Source organism: Nerophis lumbriciformis, linkage group LG18, assembly GCF_033978685.3.
Source record: "Nerophis lumbriciformis linkage group LG18, RoL_Nlum_v2.1, whole genome shotgun sequence".
Taxonomy (NCBI): domain Eukaryota; kingdom Metazoa; phylum Chordata; class Actinopteri; order Syngnathiformes; family Syngnathidae; genus Nerophis; species Nerophis lumbriciformis.
The window spans coordinates 43,010,001-43,030,000 of NC_084565.2; the positions used below are offsets into that span (position 1 = coordinate 43,010,001).

Below are 20,000 nucleotides of genomic sequence, written 5' to 3' on the forward strand. Positions count from 1 at the left end.
ATTTGGGAACAATTTCTCATATTCTTTCTGTTTCTGTAATATTGCAATGTTTTCTCGTAAAATTATTACTTTTTTATGTAAAATTATTACTTTTTAATGCAAAACGGTAAAATTTGTCAGATAAAATTTTTTACTTTTATCACAATATTGCCGATTTTTTTTTTGTTGTTCTTGTAAAATAGTGACATTTTTTGAGTAAAATTATGACTTTTGTCATCATTTTGCCAAGTAAAATTCCGATTATTATTATTATAATATTGCCCAAATTTTTAAGTTTTCTTATAAAATTGTGACTTTTTATCGAGCAAAATTACGACACTTTTCATAAAATTGCCAACATTTTAAGCTTTTCTTGTAACATTGCGACTGTTATTGAGTAAAATTCTAACTTTTATCATAATTTTGGACAAATGTTCCGTTTTTCTTGTAAAACTTTGACTTGAGTTGAGTAAAAGTACGACTTTTTGTATAAGTCTGCCAAAATTCTAAGTTTTTCTTGTGAAATTGTGACATTTTTCTTGTGAAATTCCAACTCATCTCTTTTCAGAGGTCTCAAGAAGGTATAAAATACACGTGTGTGTGTGTGTGTGTGTGTGTGTGTGTGTGTGTGTGTGTGTGTGTGTGTGTGTGTGTGTGTGTGTGTGTGTGTACCTGTACGACTCCAGAGTTCAGCAGGAGTTCACCAGCAGCCGAGGATGTTTAAGAGAGTTTAGCTTTAAAGGCTCTTATCTTTTTTTTTTTTGGCTTTTAAGACATTAAAACCTCGCCGAGAGCGTGCAGGCGAGGGCGACCGCTTCTACTTTGTCGGGAGGGAGTGATAAGATGGCGAGGAAATGTCACGTGTGCGAGTTGTGTACCCCCCCCGTCGCTTTGACATATGATGTTGTCTTTGTCTGAGGTGGAGAATCCACCTTTGACACACCATGTTATTGATGCACTCATCATTTAACATGCTTTAAAACTCACCAAATTGGACATCAGGACTGGCAAAAATTGCGATCTAATCAAAAAACCAAACCCCAAAAACTCAAAATTGCGCTCTAGCGCCCCCTAGGAAGAAAACACAGACAAAACTAGCTCTAACTCCAAGTAGGAATGTCGTAGACCACTTAGACCTAGATTTCATACACTGAAAATCCCAGCAAAAAACAACAGGAAGTTTGCAATTCCCCCTTCAAAACAAAAGTTGAGTCAAAACCGTCACCTTTTTTCAAACATTATCTCCTCTGAGCGCGTTTGTCGTGTCGGCTTCAAATTAGCACAGGAGAGAGATTGAACCCTTCTGATTAAAAGTTGATGAAAGAGTTGTAATCACTGCTCCGGTTTGGATTTTATGAGCCCTCAAAGTCGGTCCCGTCCATCGCCGCTTGCAGCTTTAATTTCTCTTGTAGTTTGTCTATCTTTTTTTGTAGTCCAGTGTCATCATGATTCACGATCCCTAAAGTCAAAAGTTGGTATTTTCTCTTGTAGTTTTTTTTAGATGTCAACCATCTTTTTCTGTAGTTTAGACGACCCCTACAGGAAGAAGTTGGTATTTTCTTGTAGTTTTTTTGCTGTCCGCCATCTTTTTTTGTAGTCTCTATGTCATAATGATTTACGACCCCTACAGGAAGAAGTTGGTATTTTCTCTTGTAGTTTGTACGCCATCTTTTTTTGTAGTCCAAAGTCATCATGATTCACGATCCCTTAACTCAAAAATTGGTATTTTCTCTTGTAGTTTTTTCAAGATGTCAACCATCTTTTTCTGTAGTCCATATGTCGTAATGATTTACCACCCCTACAGGAAGAAGTTGGTATTTTCTCGTAGTTTTTTTTAGGATGTCCGCCATCTTTTTTTGTAGTCCATACGTCATAATTATTTATGACCCCTACAAGAAGAAGTTGGTATTTTCTTGTAGTTTTTTAATCTGTCCGCCATCTTTTTTTGTCGTCCAGATGTCATGATTTATGACCCCTACAGGAAGAAGTTGGTATTTAGGGACCGAGTCCCTTTGGGACAGAGGACCCTGTTGAATTTCTAGCGTTTTATTATTATACCGCCGCCTCTTTGAGCTGTAATTTGACCCCCTTAACATGCTTTAAAACTCACCAAATTGGACATCAGGACTGGCAAAAATTGCGATCTAATCAAAAAACCAAACCCCAAAACTCAAAATTGCGCTCTAGCGCCCCCTAGGAAGAAAACACAGACAAAACTAGCTCTAACTCCAAGTAGGAATGTCGTAGAGACATGAAACAAAAACCTCTATGTAGACCACTTAGACCTAGATTTCATACACTGAAAATCCCAGCAAAAAACAACAGGAAGTTTGCAATTCCCCCTTCAAAACAAAAGTTGAGTCAAAACAGTCACCTTTTTTCAAACATTACCTCCTCTGAGCGCGTTTGTCGTGTCGGCTTCAAATTAGCACAGGAGAGAGATTGAACCCTTCTGATTAAAAGTTGATGAAAGAGTTGTAATCACTGCTCCGGTTTGGATTTTATGAGCCCTCAAAGTCGGTCCCGTCCATCGCTGCTTGCAGCTTTAATTTCACTTGTAGTTTGTCTATCTTTTTTTGTAGTCCAGTGTCATCATGATTCACGATCCCTAAAGTCAAAAGTTGGTATTTTCTCTTGTAGTTTTTTTTAAGATGTCAACCATCTTTTTCTGTAGTTCAGACGACCCCTACAGGAAGAAGTTGGTATTTTCTCGTAGTTTTTTCATGCTGTCCGCCATCTTTTTTTGTAGTCCATATGTCATAATGATTTATGACCCCTAAATTCCAAAGTGGGTATTTTCTCGTAGTTTTTTTTAAGATGTCCGCCATCTTTTTTTGTAGTCCATATGTCATAATGATTTACCACCCCTACAGGAAGAAGTGGGTATTTTCTCGTAGTTTTTTTAGGATGTCCGCCATCTTTTTTTGTAGTCCATACGTCATAATGATTTATGACCCCTACAAGAAGAAGTTGGTATTTTCTCGTAGTTTTTTAATCTGTCCGCCATCTTTTTTTGTAGTCCAGATGTCATGATTTATGACCCCTACAGGAAGAAGTTGGTATTTAAGGACCGAGTCCCTTTGGGACAGAGGACCCTGTTAAATTTCTAGCGTTTTATTATTATACCGCCGCCTCTTTGAGCTGTAATTTGACCCCCTTAACATGCTTTAAAACTCACCAAATTGGACATCAGGACTGGCAAAAATTGCAATCTAATCAAAAAACCAAACCCCAAAACTCAAAATTGCGCCCCCTAGGAAGAAAACACAGACAAAACTAGCTCTAACTCCAAGTAGGAATGTCGTAGAGACATGAAACAAAAACCTCTATGTAGACCACTTAGACCTAGATTTCATACACTGAAAATCCCAGCAAAAAACAACAGGAAGTTTGCAATTCCCCCTTCAAAACAAAAGTTGAGTCAAAACAGTCACCTTTTTTCAAACATTATCTCCTCTGAGCGCGTTTGTCGTGTCGGCTTCAAATTAGCACAGGAGAGAGATTGAACCCTTCTGATTAAAAGTTGATGAAAGAGTTGTAATTACTGCTCTGGTTTGGATTTTATGAGCCCTCAAAGTCGGTCCCGTCCATCGCTGCTTGCAGCTTTAATTTCTCTTGTAGTTTGTCTATCTTTTTTTGTAGTCCAGTGTCATCATGATTCACGATCCCTAAAGTCAAAAGTTGGTATTTTCTCTTGTAGTTTTTTAGGATGTCCGCCATCTTTTTTTGTAGTCCATACGTCATAATGATTTATGACCCCTACAAGAAGAAGTTGGTATTTTCTCGTAGTTTTTTAATCTGTCCGCCATCTTTTTTTGTAGTCCAGATGTCATGATTTATGACCCCTACAGGAAGAAGTTGGTATTTAGGGACCGAGTCCCTTTGGGACAGAGGACCCTGTTGAATTTCTAGCGTTTTATTATTATACCGCCGCCTCTTTGAGCTGTAATTTGACCCCCTTAACATGCTTTAAAACTCACCAAATTGGACATCAGGACTGGCAAAAATTGCGATCTAATCAAAAAACCAAACCCCAAAAACTCAAAATTGCGCTCTAGCGCCCCCTAGGAAGAAAACACAGACAAAACTAGCTCTAACTCCAAGTAGGAATGTCGTAGAGACATGAAACAAAAACCTCTATGTAGACCACTTAGACCTAGATTTCATACACTGAAAATCCCAGCAAAAAACAACAGGAAGTTTGCAATTCCCCCTTCAAAACAAAAGTTGAGTCAAAACAGTCACCTTTTTTCAAACATTTTCTCCTCTGAGCGCGTTTGTCGTGTCGGCTCCAAATTAGCACAGGAGAGAGATTGAACCCTTCTGATTAAAAGTTGATGAAAGAGTTGTAATTACTGCTCCGGTTTGGATTTTATGAGCCCTCAAAGTCGGCCCCGTCCATCGCTGCTTGCAGCTTTAATTTCTCTTGTAGTTTGTCTATCTTTTTTTGTAGTCCAGTGTCATCATGATTCACGATCCCTAATGTCAAAAGTTGGTATTTTCTCTTGTAGTTTTTTTAAGATGTCAACCATCTTTTTCTGTAGTTCAGACGACCCCTACAGGAAGAAGTTGGTATTTTCTCGTAGTTTTTTTATGCTGTCCGCCATCTTTTTTTGTAGTCCATATGTCATAATGATTTATGACCCCTAAATTCCAAAGTGGGTATTTTCTCGTAGTTTTTTTTTTAGATGTCCGCCATCTTTTTTTGTAGTCCATCCGTCATAATGATTTATGACCCCTACAAGAAGAAGGTGGTATTTTCTCGTAGTTTTTTAATCTGTCCGCCATCTTTTTTTGTAGTCCAGATGTCATGATTTATGACCCCTACAGGAAGAAGTTGGTATTTAGGGACCGAGTCCCTTTGGGACAGAGGACCCTGTTGAATTTCTAGCGTTTTATTATTATACCGCCGCCTCTTTGAGCTGTAATTTGACCCCCTTAACATGCTTTAAAACTCACCAAATTGGACATCAGGACTGGCAAAAATTGCGATCTAATCAAAAAACCAAACCCCAAAACTCAAAATTGCGCTCTAGCGCCCCCTAGGAAGAAAACACAGACAAAACTATCTCTAACTCCAAGTAGGAATGTCGTAGAGACATGAAACAAAAACCTCTATGTAGACCACTTAGACCTAGATTTCATACACTGAAAATCCCAGCAAAAAACAACAGGAAGTTTGCAATTCCCCCTTCAAAACAAAAGTTGAGTCAAAACAGTCACCTTTTTTCAAACATTATCTCCTCTGAGCGCGTTTGTCGTGTCGGCTTCAAATTAGCACAGGAGAGAGATCGAACCCTTCTGATTAAAAGTTGATGAAAGAGTTGTAATCACTGCTCCGGTTTGGATTTTATGAGCCCTCAAAGTCGGTCCCGTCCATCGCTGCTTGCAGCTTTAATTTCTCTTGTAGTTTGTCTATCTTTTTTTGTAGTCCAGTGTCATCATGATTCACGATCCCTAAAGTCAAAAGTTGGTATTTTCTCTTGTAGTTTTTTTTAGATGTCAACCATCTTTTTCTGTAGTTCAGACAACCCCTACAGGAAGAAGTTGGTATTTTCTCGTAGTTTTTTAATCTGTCCGCCATCTTTTTTTGTAGTCCAGATGTCATGATTTATGACCCCTACAGGAAGAAGTTGGTATTTAGGGACCGAGTCCCTTTGGGACAGAGGACCCTGTTGAATTTCTAGCGTTTTATTATTATACCGCCGCCTCTTTGAGCTGTAATTTGACCCCCTTAACATGCTTTAAAACTCACCAAATTGGACATCAGGACTGGCAAAAATTGCGATCTAATCAAAAAACCAAACCCCAAAACTCAAAATTGCGCTCTAGCGCCCCCTAGGAAGAAAACAAAGACAAAACTAGCTCTAACTCCAAGTAGGAATGTCGTAGAGACATGAAACAAAAACCTCTATGTAGACCACTTAGACCTAGATTTCATACACTGAAAATCCCAGCAAAAAACAACAGGAAGTTTGCAATTCCCCCTTCAAAACAAAAGTTGAGTCAAAACAGTCACCTTTTTTCAAACATTATCTCCTCTGAGCGCGTTTGTCGTGTCGGCTTCAAATTAGCACAGGAGAGAGATTGAACCCTTCTGATTAAAAGTTGATGAAAGAGTTATAATTACTGCTCCGGTTTGGATTTTATGAGCCCTCAAAGTCGGTCCCGTCCATCGCTGCTTGCAGCTTTAATTTCTCTTGTAGTTTGTCTATCTTTTTTTGTAGTCCAGTGTCATCATGATTCACGATCCCTAAAGTCAAAAGTTGGTATTTTCTCTTGTAGTTTTTTTAAGATGTCAACCATCTTTTTCTGTAGTTCAGACGACCCCTACAGGAAGAAGTTGGTATTTAGGGACCGAGTCCCTTTGGGACAGAGGACCCTGTTGAATTTCTAGCGTTTTATTATTATACCGCCGCCTCTTTGAGCTGTAATTTGACCCCCTTAACATGCTTTAAAACTCACCAAATTGGACATCAGGACTGGCAAAAATTGCGATCTAATAAAAAAACCAAACCCCAAAAACTCAAAATTGCGCTCTAGCGCCCCCTATGAAGAAAACACAGACAAAACTAGCTCTAACTCCAAGTAGGAATGTCGTAGACCACTTAGACCTAGATTTCATACACTGAAAATCCCAGCAAAAAAACAACAGGAAGTTTGCAATTCCCCCTTCAAAACAAAAGTTGAGTCAAAACCGTCACCTTTTTTCAAACATTATCTCCTCTGAGCGCGTTTGTCGTGTGGGCTTCGAATTAGCACAGGAGAGAGATTGAACCCTTCTGATTAAAAGTTGATGAAAGAGTTGTAATCACTGCTCCGGTTTGGATTTTATGAGCCCTCAAAGTCGGTCCCGTCCATCGCTGCTTGCAGCTTTAATTTCTCTTGTAGTTTGTCTATCTTTTTTTGTAGTCCAGTGTCATCATGATTCACGATCCCTAATGTCAAAAGTTGGTATTTTCTCTTGTAGTTTTTTTGAGATGTCAACCATCTTTTTTTGTAGTCCAAAGTCATCATGATTCACGATCCCTTAACTCAAAAATTGGTATTTTCTCTTGTAGTTTTTTCAAGATGTCAACCATCTTTTTCTGTAGTCCATACGTCGTAATGATTTACCACCCCTACAGGAAGAAGTTGGTATTTTCTCGTAGTTTTTTTTAGGATGTCCGCCATCTTTTTTTGTAGTCCATACGTCATAATGATTTATGACCCCTACAAGAAGAAGGTGGTATTTTCTCGTAGTTTGTTAATCTGTTCGCCATCTTTTTTTGTAGTCCGGATGTCATGATTTATGACCCCTACAGGAAGAAGTTGGTATTTAGGGACCGAGTCCCTTTGGGACAGAGGACCCTGTTGAATTTCTAGCGTTTTATTATTATACCGCCGCCTCTTTGAGCTGTAATTTGACCCCCTTAACATGCTTTAAAACTCACCAAATTGGACATCAGGACTGGCAAAAATTGCGATCTAATCAAAAAACCAAACCCCAAAAACTCAAAATTGCGCTCTAGCGCCCCCTAGGAAGAAAACACAGACAAAACTAGCTCTAACTCCAAGTAGGAATGTCGTAGACCACTTAGACCTAGATTTCATACACTGAAAATCCCAGCAAAAAACAACAGGAAGTTTGCAATTCCCCCTTCAAAACAAAAGTTGAGTCAAAACAGTCACCTTTTTTCAAACATTATCTCCTCTGAGCGCGTTTGTCATGTCGGCTTCAAATTAGCACAGGAGAGAGATTGAACCCTTCTGATTAAAAGTTGATGAAAGAGTTGTAATTACTGCTCCGGTTTGGATTTTATGAGCCCTCAAAGTCGGTCCCGTCCATCGCTGCTTGCAGCTTTAATGTGTATAAATTTATAGAACAGCGTTTTAATACCTGCTCCGGTTTTGATTTTATGACCCTTCAAAGACCCGCTGCACTGATGCTGCTGCGCTAATGTTTTTTTTAAGATGGCTGCTTAAAAGCAGGAAGCACCAGCGTGCCCACACAATGCAGACAAGGTAGGTACACTAGACAAAAGTATTGGGACACTTCTGACTACCACTGGACAAAAGTATTGGGACACTTAGGACGCAAACTGGACAAAAGTTTTGGGACATTTGGGACTACAACTTGACAAAAGTATTGTGACTGTTATGACGAAAACTGGACAAAAGTATTGGGACACTTACACTGGACAAAAGTATTGGGACACTTAGGACTACAACTTGACAAAAGTTTTGGGACACTTAGGACTACCACTGAACTAAAGTATTGGGACACTTCGGACTAAAAGTAGACAAAAGTATTGGGACACTTAGGACTACAACTTGACAAAAGTTTTGGGACACTTAGGACTACCACTGAACTAAAGTATTGGGACACTTCGGACTAAAAGTAGACAAAAGTATTGGGACACTTAGGACTACAACTTGACAAAAGTATTGGGATACTTAGGACTACCACTGGACAAAAGTATTGGGACACTTACACTGGATAAAAGTATTGGGATACTTACGCCTAAACTTGACAAAAGTATTGGGACACTTCGGACTAAAAGTAGACAAAAGTATTGGGATACTTAGGACTACCACTGGACTAAAGTTTTGGGACACTTACACTGGACAAAAGTATTGGGACACTTGGGACTACAACTTGACAAAAGTATTGGGACACTTAGGACTACCACTGGACAAAAGTATTGGGACACTTACACTGGATAAAAGTATTGGGACACTTACGCCTAAACTTGACAAAAGTATTGGGACACTTCGGACTAAAAGTAGACAAAAGTATTGGGACACTTAGGACTACCACTGGACTAAAGTTTTGGGACACTTACACTGGACAAAAGTATTGGGACACTTAGGACTACAACTTGACAAAAGTATTGGGATACTTAGGACTACCACTGGACAAAAGTATTGGGACACTTACACTGGATAAAAGTATTGGGACACTTACGCCTAAACTTGACAAAAGTATTGGGACACTTCGGACTAAAAGTAGACAAAAGTATTGGGAAACTTAGGACTACCACTGGACTAAAGTTTTGGGACACTTACACTGGACAAAAGTATTGGGACACTTAGGACTACAACTTGACAAAAGTATTGGGACACTTAGGACTACCTCTGGACAAAAGTATTGGGACACCTACACTGGACAAAAGTATTGGGACACTTAGGACTACAACTTGACAAAGTTGTTTGTAGTTCTAACAATTACTGCAGGTGTAGCAAGGTGTGTTTGTTGGGACATGTGTCACGGTCTTCCCTGTCTCTCCCCAGAGGACCAGATCCCTCACGGCTTCCCCACCATCGACATGGGCCCCCAGCTGAAGGTGGTGGAGAGGACGCGCACGGCCACCATGCTGTGCGCCGCCAGCGGCAACCCCGACCCGGAGATCTTCTGGTTCAAGGACTTCCTGCCCGTGGACGTGGGCGGCAGCGACGGACGCATCAAGCAGCTGCGCTCAGGTAGGACCCCGACACGGGAGCGGGCGGCGGGGAGGTGTGTGTGCAGTAGCAGCTGTGTGGGAAGACAGCTGCACGCCAATGTCCAGGAAGCCAAACGTGGCCTTTGCCTCACCCTTTGGGAAACATCTGTCCATGGAGGAATGAGATCACTGATATTACTCCTACTTTCAAAACCACTCCAGCTGGGATCAACAAGTCGGGATGGCGGGGACTCGACAGTTTGTTCCAGCAGCCCGCCATCATGTCTGCTTTCATTAATTACACCCACCAGGTTGGAGACGTCCGCCAATTGACAAGTCTGACCCGCTTTATGGAACAATAATAGCTTTCTTTTTTTCCATTTGACACCTCCGGCCTTTTGCACAACCACGGGGAATGACGCTTCCCTACGCGGGTCTGCACTTCACATGATTGGAAAAAAGTCACGTGCGGATCCTCTGCCCCTGTGTTTGACCAGGAACCGCAATTATGTTTTTTTATGGCGATCCTACTGTAATATGTAATATTATAACTCTGACAGAAGAAATAGGCCAAAAACTAATTCGTACTGTAGACTCTCAGAAGGATATGTCGCCCCCCCCCCCCCCCCCCCAAAAAAAAAAAAAAAAAAAAAAAAAAAAAAAAAAAACAGGCTTCGCTACGCATCTTAAAATAAAATCTGGAGCTCTGCCAACTGTAGGATTTTTTTTTTGTAAATTTAAGTGGGGTTTTTTGGGGGTGTTTTTTTGAGCCAACCTAACACAATGAAGCTGTTAAAATGTGAGTGTGGTGTTAGCATGTAGCTCACATAGCTATGTTTGCATCACTAGCGTTCGTCTCCTCCAATGTGTACTAATGTCGTCTGTCACGTACGGCAAGAAGACGTGTTAGCATGTGCTTGCCACTAAAAAACACACCAAAAAGAAAAAAAAAAGAAAAGAAAAAAAAAAAAAAAACAGGCTTCGCTACGCATCTTAAAATAAAATCTGGAGCTCTGCCAACTGTAGGATTTTTTTTGGTAAATTTAATAGTGTTGTCTTTTTTGTTTTTTTTGAGTCAACCGAACACAATGAAGCTGTTAAAATGTGAGTGTGGTGTTAGCATGTAGCTCACATAGCTATGTTAGCATCACTAGCGTTTGTCTCCTCCAATGTGTACTAATGTCGTCTGTCACGTACGGCAAGAAGACGTGTTAGCATGTGCTTGCCACTAAAAAACACACCAAAAAAAACAACAACAAAAAACAGGCTTCGCTACGCATCTTAAAATGAAATCTGGAGCTCTGCCAACTGTAGGATTTTTTTTTGTAAATTTAAGTGGTTTTTTTTGGGGGTGTTTTTTTGAGCCAACCTAACACAATGAAGCTGTTAAAATGTGAGTGTGGTGTTAGCATGTAGCTCACATAGCTATGTTAGCATCACTAGCGTTTGTCTCCTCCAATGTGTACTAATGTCGTCTGTCACGTAAGGCAAGAAGACGTGTTAGCATGTGCTTGCCACTAAAAAACACACCAAAAAGAAAAGAAAAAAACAGGCTTTGCTACGCATCTTAAAATAAAATCTGGAGCTCTGCCAACTGTAGGATTTTTTTTGGTAAATTTAATAGTGTTGTCTTTTTTGTTTTTTTTGAGCCAATCTAACACAATGAAGCTGTTAAAATGTGAGTGTGGTGTTAGCATGTAGCTCACATAGCTATGTTAGCATCACTAGCGTTTGTCTCCTCCAATGTGTACTAATGTCGTCTGTCACGTAAGGCAAGAAGACGTGTTAGCATGTGCTTGCCACTAAAAAACACACCAAAAAAAAAAAAAAAAAAAAAAAAAAAAACAGGCTTCGCTACGCATCTTAAAATAAAATCTGGAGCTCTGCCAACTGTAGGATTTTTTTTTGTAAATTTAAGTGGTTTTTTTTGGGGGTGTTTTTTTGAGCCAACCTAACACAATGAAGCTGTTAAAATGTGAGTGTGGTGTTAGCATGTAGCTCACATAGCTATGTTAGCATCACTAGCGTTTGTCTCCTCCAATGTGTACTAATGTCGTCTGTCACGTAAGGCAAGAAGACGTGTTAGCATGTGCTTGCCACTAAAAAACACACCAAAAAAAACAAAAAAGAAAGAAAAAAAACAACAACAAAAAACAGGCTTCGCTACGCATCTAAAAATAAAATCTGGAGCTCTGCCAACTGTAGGATTTTTTTTGTAAATTTAAGTGGTTTTTTTTGGGGGTGTTTTTTTGAGCCAACCTAACACAATGAAGCTGTTAAAATGTGAGTGTGGTGTTAGCATGTAGCTCACATAGCTATGTTAGCATCACTAGCGTTTGTCTCCTCCAATGTGTACTAATGTCGTCTGTCACGTACGGCAAGAAGACGTGTTAGCATGTGCTTGCCACTAAAAAACACACCAAAAAAAAAAAAAAAAAATAGAAGAAAAAAAACAAACAAACAAAAAAACAGGCTTCGCTACGCATCTTAAAATAAAATCTGGAGCTCTGCCAACTGTAGGATTTTTTTTTGTAAATTTAAGTGGGTTTTTTTGGGGGTGTTTTTTTGAGCCAACCTAACACAATGAAGCTGTTAAAATGTGAGTGTGGTGTTAGCATGTAGCTCACATAGCTATGTTAGCATCACTAGCGTTTGTCTCCTCCAATGTGTACTAATGTCGTCTTGTCACGTAAGGCAAGAAGACGTGTTAGCATGTGCTTGCCACTAAAAAACACACCCCAAAAAAAAAAAAAAAAAAAAGGCTTCGCTACGCATCTTGAAATAAAATCTGGAGCTCTGCCAACTGTAGGATTTTTTTTTGTAAATTTAAGTGGGGTTTTTTGGGGGTTGTTTTTTTGAGCCAACCTAACACAATGAAGCTGTTAAAATGTGAGTGTGGTGTTAGCATGTAGCTCACATAGCTATGTTAGCATCACTAGCGTTTGTCTCCTCCAATGTGTACTAATGTCGTCTGTCACGTACGGCAAGAAGACGTGTTAGCATGTGCTTGCCACTAAAAAACACACCAAAAAAATATAAAAAACAGAAGAAAAACAAAACAAAAACAAAAAAAAACAGGCTTCGCTACGCATCTTAAAATAAAATCTGGAGCTCTGCCAACTGTAGGATTTTTTTTTGTAAATTTAAGTGCTTTTTTTTGGGTGTTTTTTTGAGCCAACCTAACACAATGAAGCTGTTAAAATGAGAGTGTGGTGTTAGCATGTAGCTCACATAGCTATGTTAGCATCACTAGCGTTTGTCTCCTCCAATGTGTACTAATGTCGTCTGTCACGTACGGCAAGAAGACGTGTTAGCATGTGCTTGCCACTAAAAAACACACCAAAAAAAATAAAATAAATAGAAGAAAAAAACAAAACAAAAAACAGGCTTCGCTATGCATCTTAAAATAAAATCTGGAGCTCTGCCAACTGTAGGATTTTTTTTTGTAAATTTAAGTGGTTTTTTTTGGGGGTGTTTTTTTGAGCCAACCTAACACAATGAAGCTGTTAAAATGTGAGTGTGGTGTTAGCATGTAGCTCACATAGCTATGTTAGCATCACTAGCGTTTGTCTCCTCCAATGTGTACTAATGTCGTCTGTCACGTACGGCAAGAAGACGTGTTAGCATGTGCTTGCCACTAAAAAACACACCAAAAAGAAAAAAAAAGAAGAAAAAAAAAACAGGCTTTGCTACGCATCTTAAAATAAAATCTGGAGCTCTGCCAACTGTAGGATTTTTTTTTGTAAATTTAAGTGGTTTTTTTGAGCCAACCTAACACAATGAAGCTGTTAAAATGTGAGTGTGGTGTTAGCATGTAGCTCACATAGCTATGTTAGCATCACTAGCGTTTGTCTCCTCCAATGTGTACTAATGTCGTCTGTCACGTACGGCAAGAAGACGTGTTAGCATGTGCTTGCCACTAAAAAACACACCAAAAAAAAAAAAAAATTAGAAGGAAAAAAAAACAAACAAAAAAACAGGCTTCGCTACGCATCTTAAAATAAAATCTGGAGCTCTGCCAACTGTAGGATTTTTTTTGGTAAATTTAATAGTGTTGTCTTTTTTTTTTTTTTTTTAGCGAACCGAACACAATGAAGCTGTTAAAATGAGAGTGCTGTGTTAGCATGTAGCTCACATAGCTATGTTAGCATCACTAGCGTTTGTCTCCTCCAATGTGTACTAATGTCGTCTGTCACGTAAGGCAAGAAGACGTGTTAGCATGTGCTTGCCACTAAAAAACACACCAAAAAAAACAAAAAAGAAAGAAAAACAACAACAACAAAAACAGGCTTTGCTACGCATCTTAAAATAAAATCTGGAGCTCTGCCAACTGTAGGATTTTTTTTTGTAAATTTAAGTGGTTTTTTTGGGGGTGTTTTTTTGAGCCAACCTAACACAATGAAGCTGTTAAAATGTGAGTGTGGTGTTAGCATGTAGCTCACATAGCAATGTTAGCATCACTAGCGTTTGTCTCCTCCAATGTGTACTAATGTCGTCTGTCACGTAAGGCAAGAGGACGTGTTAGCATGTGTTACTTAAAAAAAAACTGCTTGAGTTTAATATTTTTTTGATAGTAGCCTGTGAGCAAGGCACTATGTCACTTGCCAGAAAAGTAGTTCCTCAGTGTTAGCACCTACAATAACGACGTCGCTGTTAGGGCTGTGAATCTTTGGGAGCCACACGATTCGATTCAGTTCTTGGGGGGGTAACGATTCCATTCAATGTAAAACAATTTTCCAATTTGCTGTTTTAAAGTGTTTACCGCACTCTTGTAAGAACTGACATGTATTACAATGTCGGGCCTTTACTCTGTTGCCGACCCTCGACCCATTCCGAGCAGTCATTGGTCCTTTGTAGGAAATACGACGCTTAAAAAAACACCCCAAGAACGTGGAAGGAACTTTCCCCAGCCCCGTCTTTTAGCTTATTAGGTAAAGTGCTATGATGTCAAGCAGTCTCTGGCAGTTTTTTACTATTTAGAACACGCTGAAAATGGAAAGACTTGTTTGCTCTTGTCTCACATTTGCATTTAAAGCTACAGACACACAAAACGGCGTGTCCTTGGTAGTTTTAAAGTGTTTACCACACTCTTGTAGGAACTGACATGTATTACAATGTCGGGCCTTTACTCTGTTGCCGACCCTCAACTCGTTCCGAGCGGTTATCGGTCCTTTGTAAGAAATACGACGCGCAAAAAAACCACCCCAAGAACGTGGAAGGAACTTTCCCCAGCCCCGTCTTTTAGCTTATTAGGTAAAGTGCTATGATGTCAAGCAGTCTCCGGCAGTTTTTTACTATTTAGAACACGCTGAAAATGGAAAGACTTGTTTGCTCTTGTCTCACATTTGCATTTAAAGCTACAGACACACAAAACGGCGTGTCGTTGGTCGTTTTAAAGTGTTTACCACACTCTTGTAGGAACTGACATGTATTACAATGTCGGGCCTTTACTCTGTTGCCGACCCTCAACTCGTTCCGAGCGGTTATCGGTCCTTTGTAAGAAATACGACGCGCAAAAAAACCACCCCAAGAACGTGGAAGGAACTTTCCCCAGCCCCGTCTTTTAGCTTATTAGGTAAAGTGCTATGATGTCAAGCAGTCTCCGGCAGTTTTTTACTATTTAGAACACGCTGAAAATGGAAAGACTTGTTTGCTCTTGTCTCACATTTGCATTTAAAGCTACAGACACACAAAACGGCGTGTCCTTGGTCGTTTTAAAGTGTTTACCACACTCTTGTAGGAACTGACATGTATTACAATGTCGGGCCTTTACTCTGTTGCCGACCCTCAACTCGTTCCGAGCGGTTATCGGTCCTTTGTAAGAAATACGACGTGCAAAAAAACCACCCCAAGAACGTGGAAGGAACTTTCCCCAGCCCCGTCTTTTAGCTTATTAGGTAAAGTGCTATGATGTCAAGCAGTCTCCGGCAGTTTTTTACTATTTAGAACACGCTGAAAATTGTTTGCTCTTGTCTCACATTTGCATTTAAAGCTACAGACACACAAAACGGCGTGTCCTTGGTCGTTTTAAAGTGTTTACCACACTCTTGTAGGAACTGACATGTATTACAATGTCGGGCCTTTACTCTGTTGCCGACCCTCAACTCGTTCCGAGCGGTTATCGGTCCTTTGTAAGAAATACGACGCGCAAAAAAACCACGCCAAGAACGTGGAAGGAACTTTCCCCAGCCCCGTCTTTTAGCTTATTAGGTAAAGTGCTATGATGTCAAGCAGTCTCCGGCAGTTTTTTACTATTTAGAACACGCTGAAAATGGAAAGACTTGTTTGCTCTTGTCTCACATTTGCATTTAAAGCTACAGACACACAAAACGGCGTGTCCTTGGTCGTTTTAAAGTGTTTACCACACTCTTGTAGGAACTGACATGTATTACAATGTCGGGCCTTTACTCTGTTGCCGACCCTCGACCCATTCCGAGCAGTCATTGGTCCTTTCTAGGAAATACGACGCTTAAAAAAACACCCCAAGAACGTGGAAGGAACTTTCCCCAGCCCCGTCTTTTAGCTTATTAGGTAAAGTGCTATGATGTCAAGCAGTCTCCGGCAGTTTTTTACTATTTAGAACACGCTGAAAATGGAAAGACTTTTTTGCTCTTGTCTCACATTTGCATTTAAAGCTACAGACACACAAAACGGCGTGTCATTGGTCGTTTTAAAGTGTTTACCACACTCTTGTAGGAACTGACATGTATTACAATGTCGGGCCTTTACTCTGTTGCCGACCCTCGACCCATTCCGAGCAGTCATTGGTCCTTTGTAGGAAATACGACGCTTAAAAAAAACACCCCAAGAACGTGGAAGGAACTTTCCCCAGCCCCGTCTTTTAGCTTATTAGGTAAAGTGCTATGATGTCAAGCAGTCTCCGGCAGTTTTTTACTATTTAGAACACGCTGAAAATGGAAAGACTTGTTTGCTCTTGTCTCACATTTGCATTTAAAGCTACAGACACACAAAACGGCGTGTCCTTGGTCGTTTTAAAGTGTTTACCACACTCTTGTAGGAACTGACATGTATTACAATGTCGGGCCTTTACTCTGTTGCCGACCCTCAACTCGTTCCGAGCGGTTATCGGTCCTTTGTAAGAAATACGACGCTTAAAAAAACCACCCCAAGAACGTGGAAGGAACTTTCCCCAGCCCCGTCTTTTAGCTTATTAGGTAAAGTGCTATGATGTCAAGCAGTCTCCGGCAGTTTTTTACTATTTAGAACACGCTGAAAATGGAAAGACTTGTTTGCTCTTGTCTCACATTTGCATTTAAAGCTACAGACACACAAAACGGCGTGTCCTTGGTAGTTTTAAAGTGTTTACCACACTCTTGTAGGAACTGACATGTATTACAATGTCGGGCCTTTACTCTGTTGCCGACCCTCGACCCATTCCGAGCAGTCATTGGTCCTTTGTAGGAAATACGACGCTTAAAAAAACACCCCAAGAACGTGGAAGGAACTTTCACCAGCCCCGTCTTTTAGCTTATTAGGTAAAGTGCTATGATGTCAAGCAGTCTCCGGCAGTTTTTTACTATTTAGAACACGCTGAAAATGGAAAGACTTGTTTGCTCTTGTCTCACATTTGCATTTAAAGCTACAGACACACAAAACGGCGTGTCCTTGGTCGTTTTAAAGTGTTTACCACACTCTTGTAGGAACTGACATGTATTCCAATGTCGGGCCTTTACTCTGTTGCCGACCCTCGACCCATTCCGAGCAGTCATTGGTCCTTTGTAGGAAATACGACGCTTAAAAAAAACACCCCAAGAACGTGGAAGGAACTTTCCCCAGCCCCGTCTTTTAGCTTATTAGGTAAAGTGCTATGATGTCAAGCAGTCTCCGGCAGTTTTTTACTATTTAGAACACGCTGAAAATGGAAAGACTTGTTTGCTCTTGTCTCACATTTGCATTTAAAGCTACAGACACACAAAACGGCGTGTCCTTGTTCGTTTAAAAGTGTTTACCACACTCTTGTAGGAACTGACATGTATTACAATGTCGGGCCTTTACTCTGTTGCCGACCCTCAACTCGTTCCGAGCGGTTATCGGTCCTTTGTAGGAAATACGACGCTTAAAAAAACACCCCAAGAACGTGGAAGGAACTTTCCCCAGCCCCGTCTTTTAGCTTATTAGGTAAAGTGCTATGATGTCAAGCAGTCTCCGGCAGTTTTTTACTATTTAGAACACGCTGAAAATTGTTTGCTCTTGTCTCACATTTGCATTTAAAGCTACAGACACACAAAACGGCGTGTCATTGGTCGTTTTAAAGTGTTTACCACACTCTTGTAGGAACTGACATGTATTACAATGTCGGGCCTTTACTCTGTTGCCGACCCTCAACTCGTTCCGAGCGGTTATCGGTCCTTTGTAAGAAATACGACGCTTAAAAAAACACCCCAAGAACGTGGAAGGAACTTTCCCCAGCCCCGTCTTTTAGCTTATTAGGTAAAGTGCTATGATTTCAAGCAGTCTCCGGCAGTTTTTTACTATGTAGAACACGCTGAAAATTGTTTGCTCTTGTCTCACATTTGCATTTAAAGCTACAGACACACAAAACGGCGTGTCATTGGTCGTTTTAAAGTGTTTACCACACTCTTGTAGGAACTGACATGTATTACAATGTCGGGCCTTTACTCTGTTGCCGACCCTCAACACGTTCCGAGCGGTTATCGGTCCTTTGTAAGAAATACGACGCGCAAAAAACCCACCCCAAGAACGTGGAAAGAACTTTCCCCAGCCCCGTCTTTTAGCTTATTAGGTAAAGTGCTATGATGTCAAGCAGTCTCCGGCAGTTTTTTACTATTTAGAACACGCTGAAAATGGAAAGACTTGTTTGCTCTTGTCTCACATTTGCATTTAAAGCTACAGACACACAAAACGGCGTGTCCTTGGTCGTTTTAAAGTGTTTACCACACTCTTGTAGGAACTGACATGTATTACAATGTCGGGCCTTTACTCTGTTGCCGACCCTCAACTCGTTCCGAGCGGTTATCGGTCCTTTGTAAGAAATACGACGCGCAAAAAAAACACCCCAAGAACGTGGAAGGAACTTTCCCCAGCCCCGTCTTTTAGCTTATTAGGTAAAGTGCTATGATGTCAAGCAGTCTCCGGCAGTTTTTTACTATTTAGAACACGCTGAAAATGGAAAGACTTGTTTGCTCTTGTCTCACATTTGCATTTAAAGCTACAGACACACAAAACGGCGTGTCCTTGGTCGTTTTAAAGTGTTTACCACACTCTTGTAGGAACTGACATGTATTACAATGTCGGGCCTTTACTCTGTTGCCGACCCTCGACCCATTCCGAGCAGTCATTGGTCCTTTGTAGGAAATACGACGCTTAAAAAAAACACCCCAAGAACGTGGAAGGAACTTTCCCCAGCCCCGTCTTTTAGCTTATTAGGTAAAGTGCTATGATGTCAAGCAGTCTCCGGCAGTTTTTTACTATTTAGAACACGCTGAAAATGGAAAGACTTGTTTGCTCTTGTCTCACATTTGCATTTAAAGCTACAGACACACAAAACGGCGTGTCCTTGTTCGTTTAAAAGTGTTTACCACACTCTTGTAGGAACTGACATGTATTACAATGTCGGGCCTTTACTCTGTTGCCGACCCTCGACCCATTCCGAGCAGTCATTGGTCCTTTGTAGGAAATACGACGCTTAAAAAAACACCCCAAGAACGTGGAAGGAACTTTCCCCAGCCCCGTCTTTTAGCTTATTAGGTAAAGTGCTATGATGTCAAGCAGTCTCCGGCAGTTTTTTACTATTTAGAACACGCTGAAAATGGAAAGACTTGTTTGCTCTTGTCTCACATTTGCATTTAAAGCTACAGACACACAAAACGGCGTGTCCTTGGTCGTTTTAAAGTGTTTACCACACTCTTGTAGGAACTGACATGTATTACAATGTCGGGCCTTTACTCTGTTGCCGACCCTCGACCCATTCCGAGCGGTCATTGGTCCTTTGTAGGAAATACGACGCTTAAAAAAACACCCCAAGAACGTGGAAGGAACTTTCTCCAGCCCGTCTTTTAGCTTATTAGGTAAAGTGCTATGATGTCAAGCAGTCTCCGGCAGTTTTTTACTATTTAGAACACGCTGAAAATGGAAAGACTTGTTTGCTCTTGTCTCACATTTGCATTTAAAGCTACAGACACACAAAACGGCGTGTCCTTGGTAGTTTTAAAGTGTTTACCACACTCTTGTAGGAACTGACATGTATTACAATGTCGGGCCTTTACTCTGTTGCCGACCCTCGACCCGTTCCGAGCGGTCATTGGTCCTTTGTAGGAAATACGACGCGCGAAAAAAACACCCCAAGAACGTGGAAGGAACTTTCCCCTGCCCCGTCTTTTAGCTTATTAGGTAAAGTGCTATGATGTCAAGCAGTCTCCGGCAGTTTTTTACTATTTAGAACACGCTGAAAATGGAAAGACTTGTTTGCTCTTGTCTCACATTTGCATTTAAAACTAAAGACACACAAAACGGCGTGGCATTGGTAGTTTTAAAGTGTTTACCACACTCTTGTAGGAACTGACATGTATTACAATGTCGGGCCTTTACTCTGTTGCCGACCCTCGACCCATTCCGAGC

General features: G+C 40.6%; 1 protein-coding gene across 1 annotated transcript in view; it reads left to right on the top strand.

The window, feature by feature from the left end:
• The window catches only part of ptprfa (protein tyrosine phosphatase receptor type Fa), a 429,990-nt gene that overhangs the window by 217,547 nt on the left and 192,443 nt on the right, over positions 1 to 20,000 (top strand). The window contains exon 5 of the mRNA XM_061978426.1: positions 9,253 to 9,441. Within this exon, the coding sequence (XP_061834410.1) occupies positions 9,253 to 9,441 (189 nt within the window). The remainder of the gene's footprint in view (positions 1 to 9,252; positions 9,442 to 20,000) is intronic.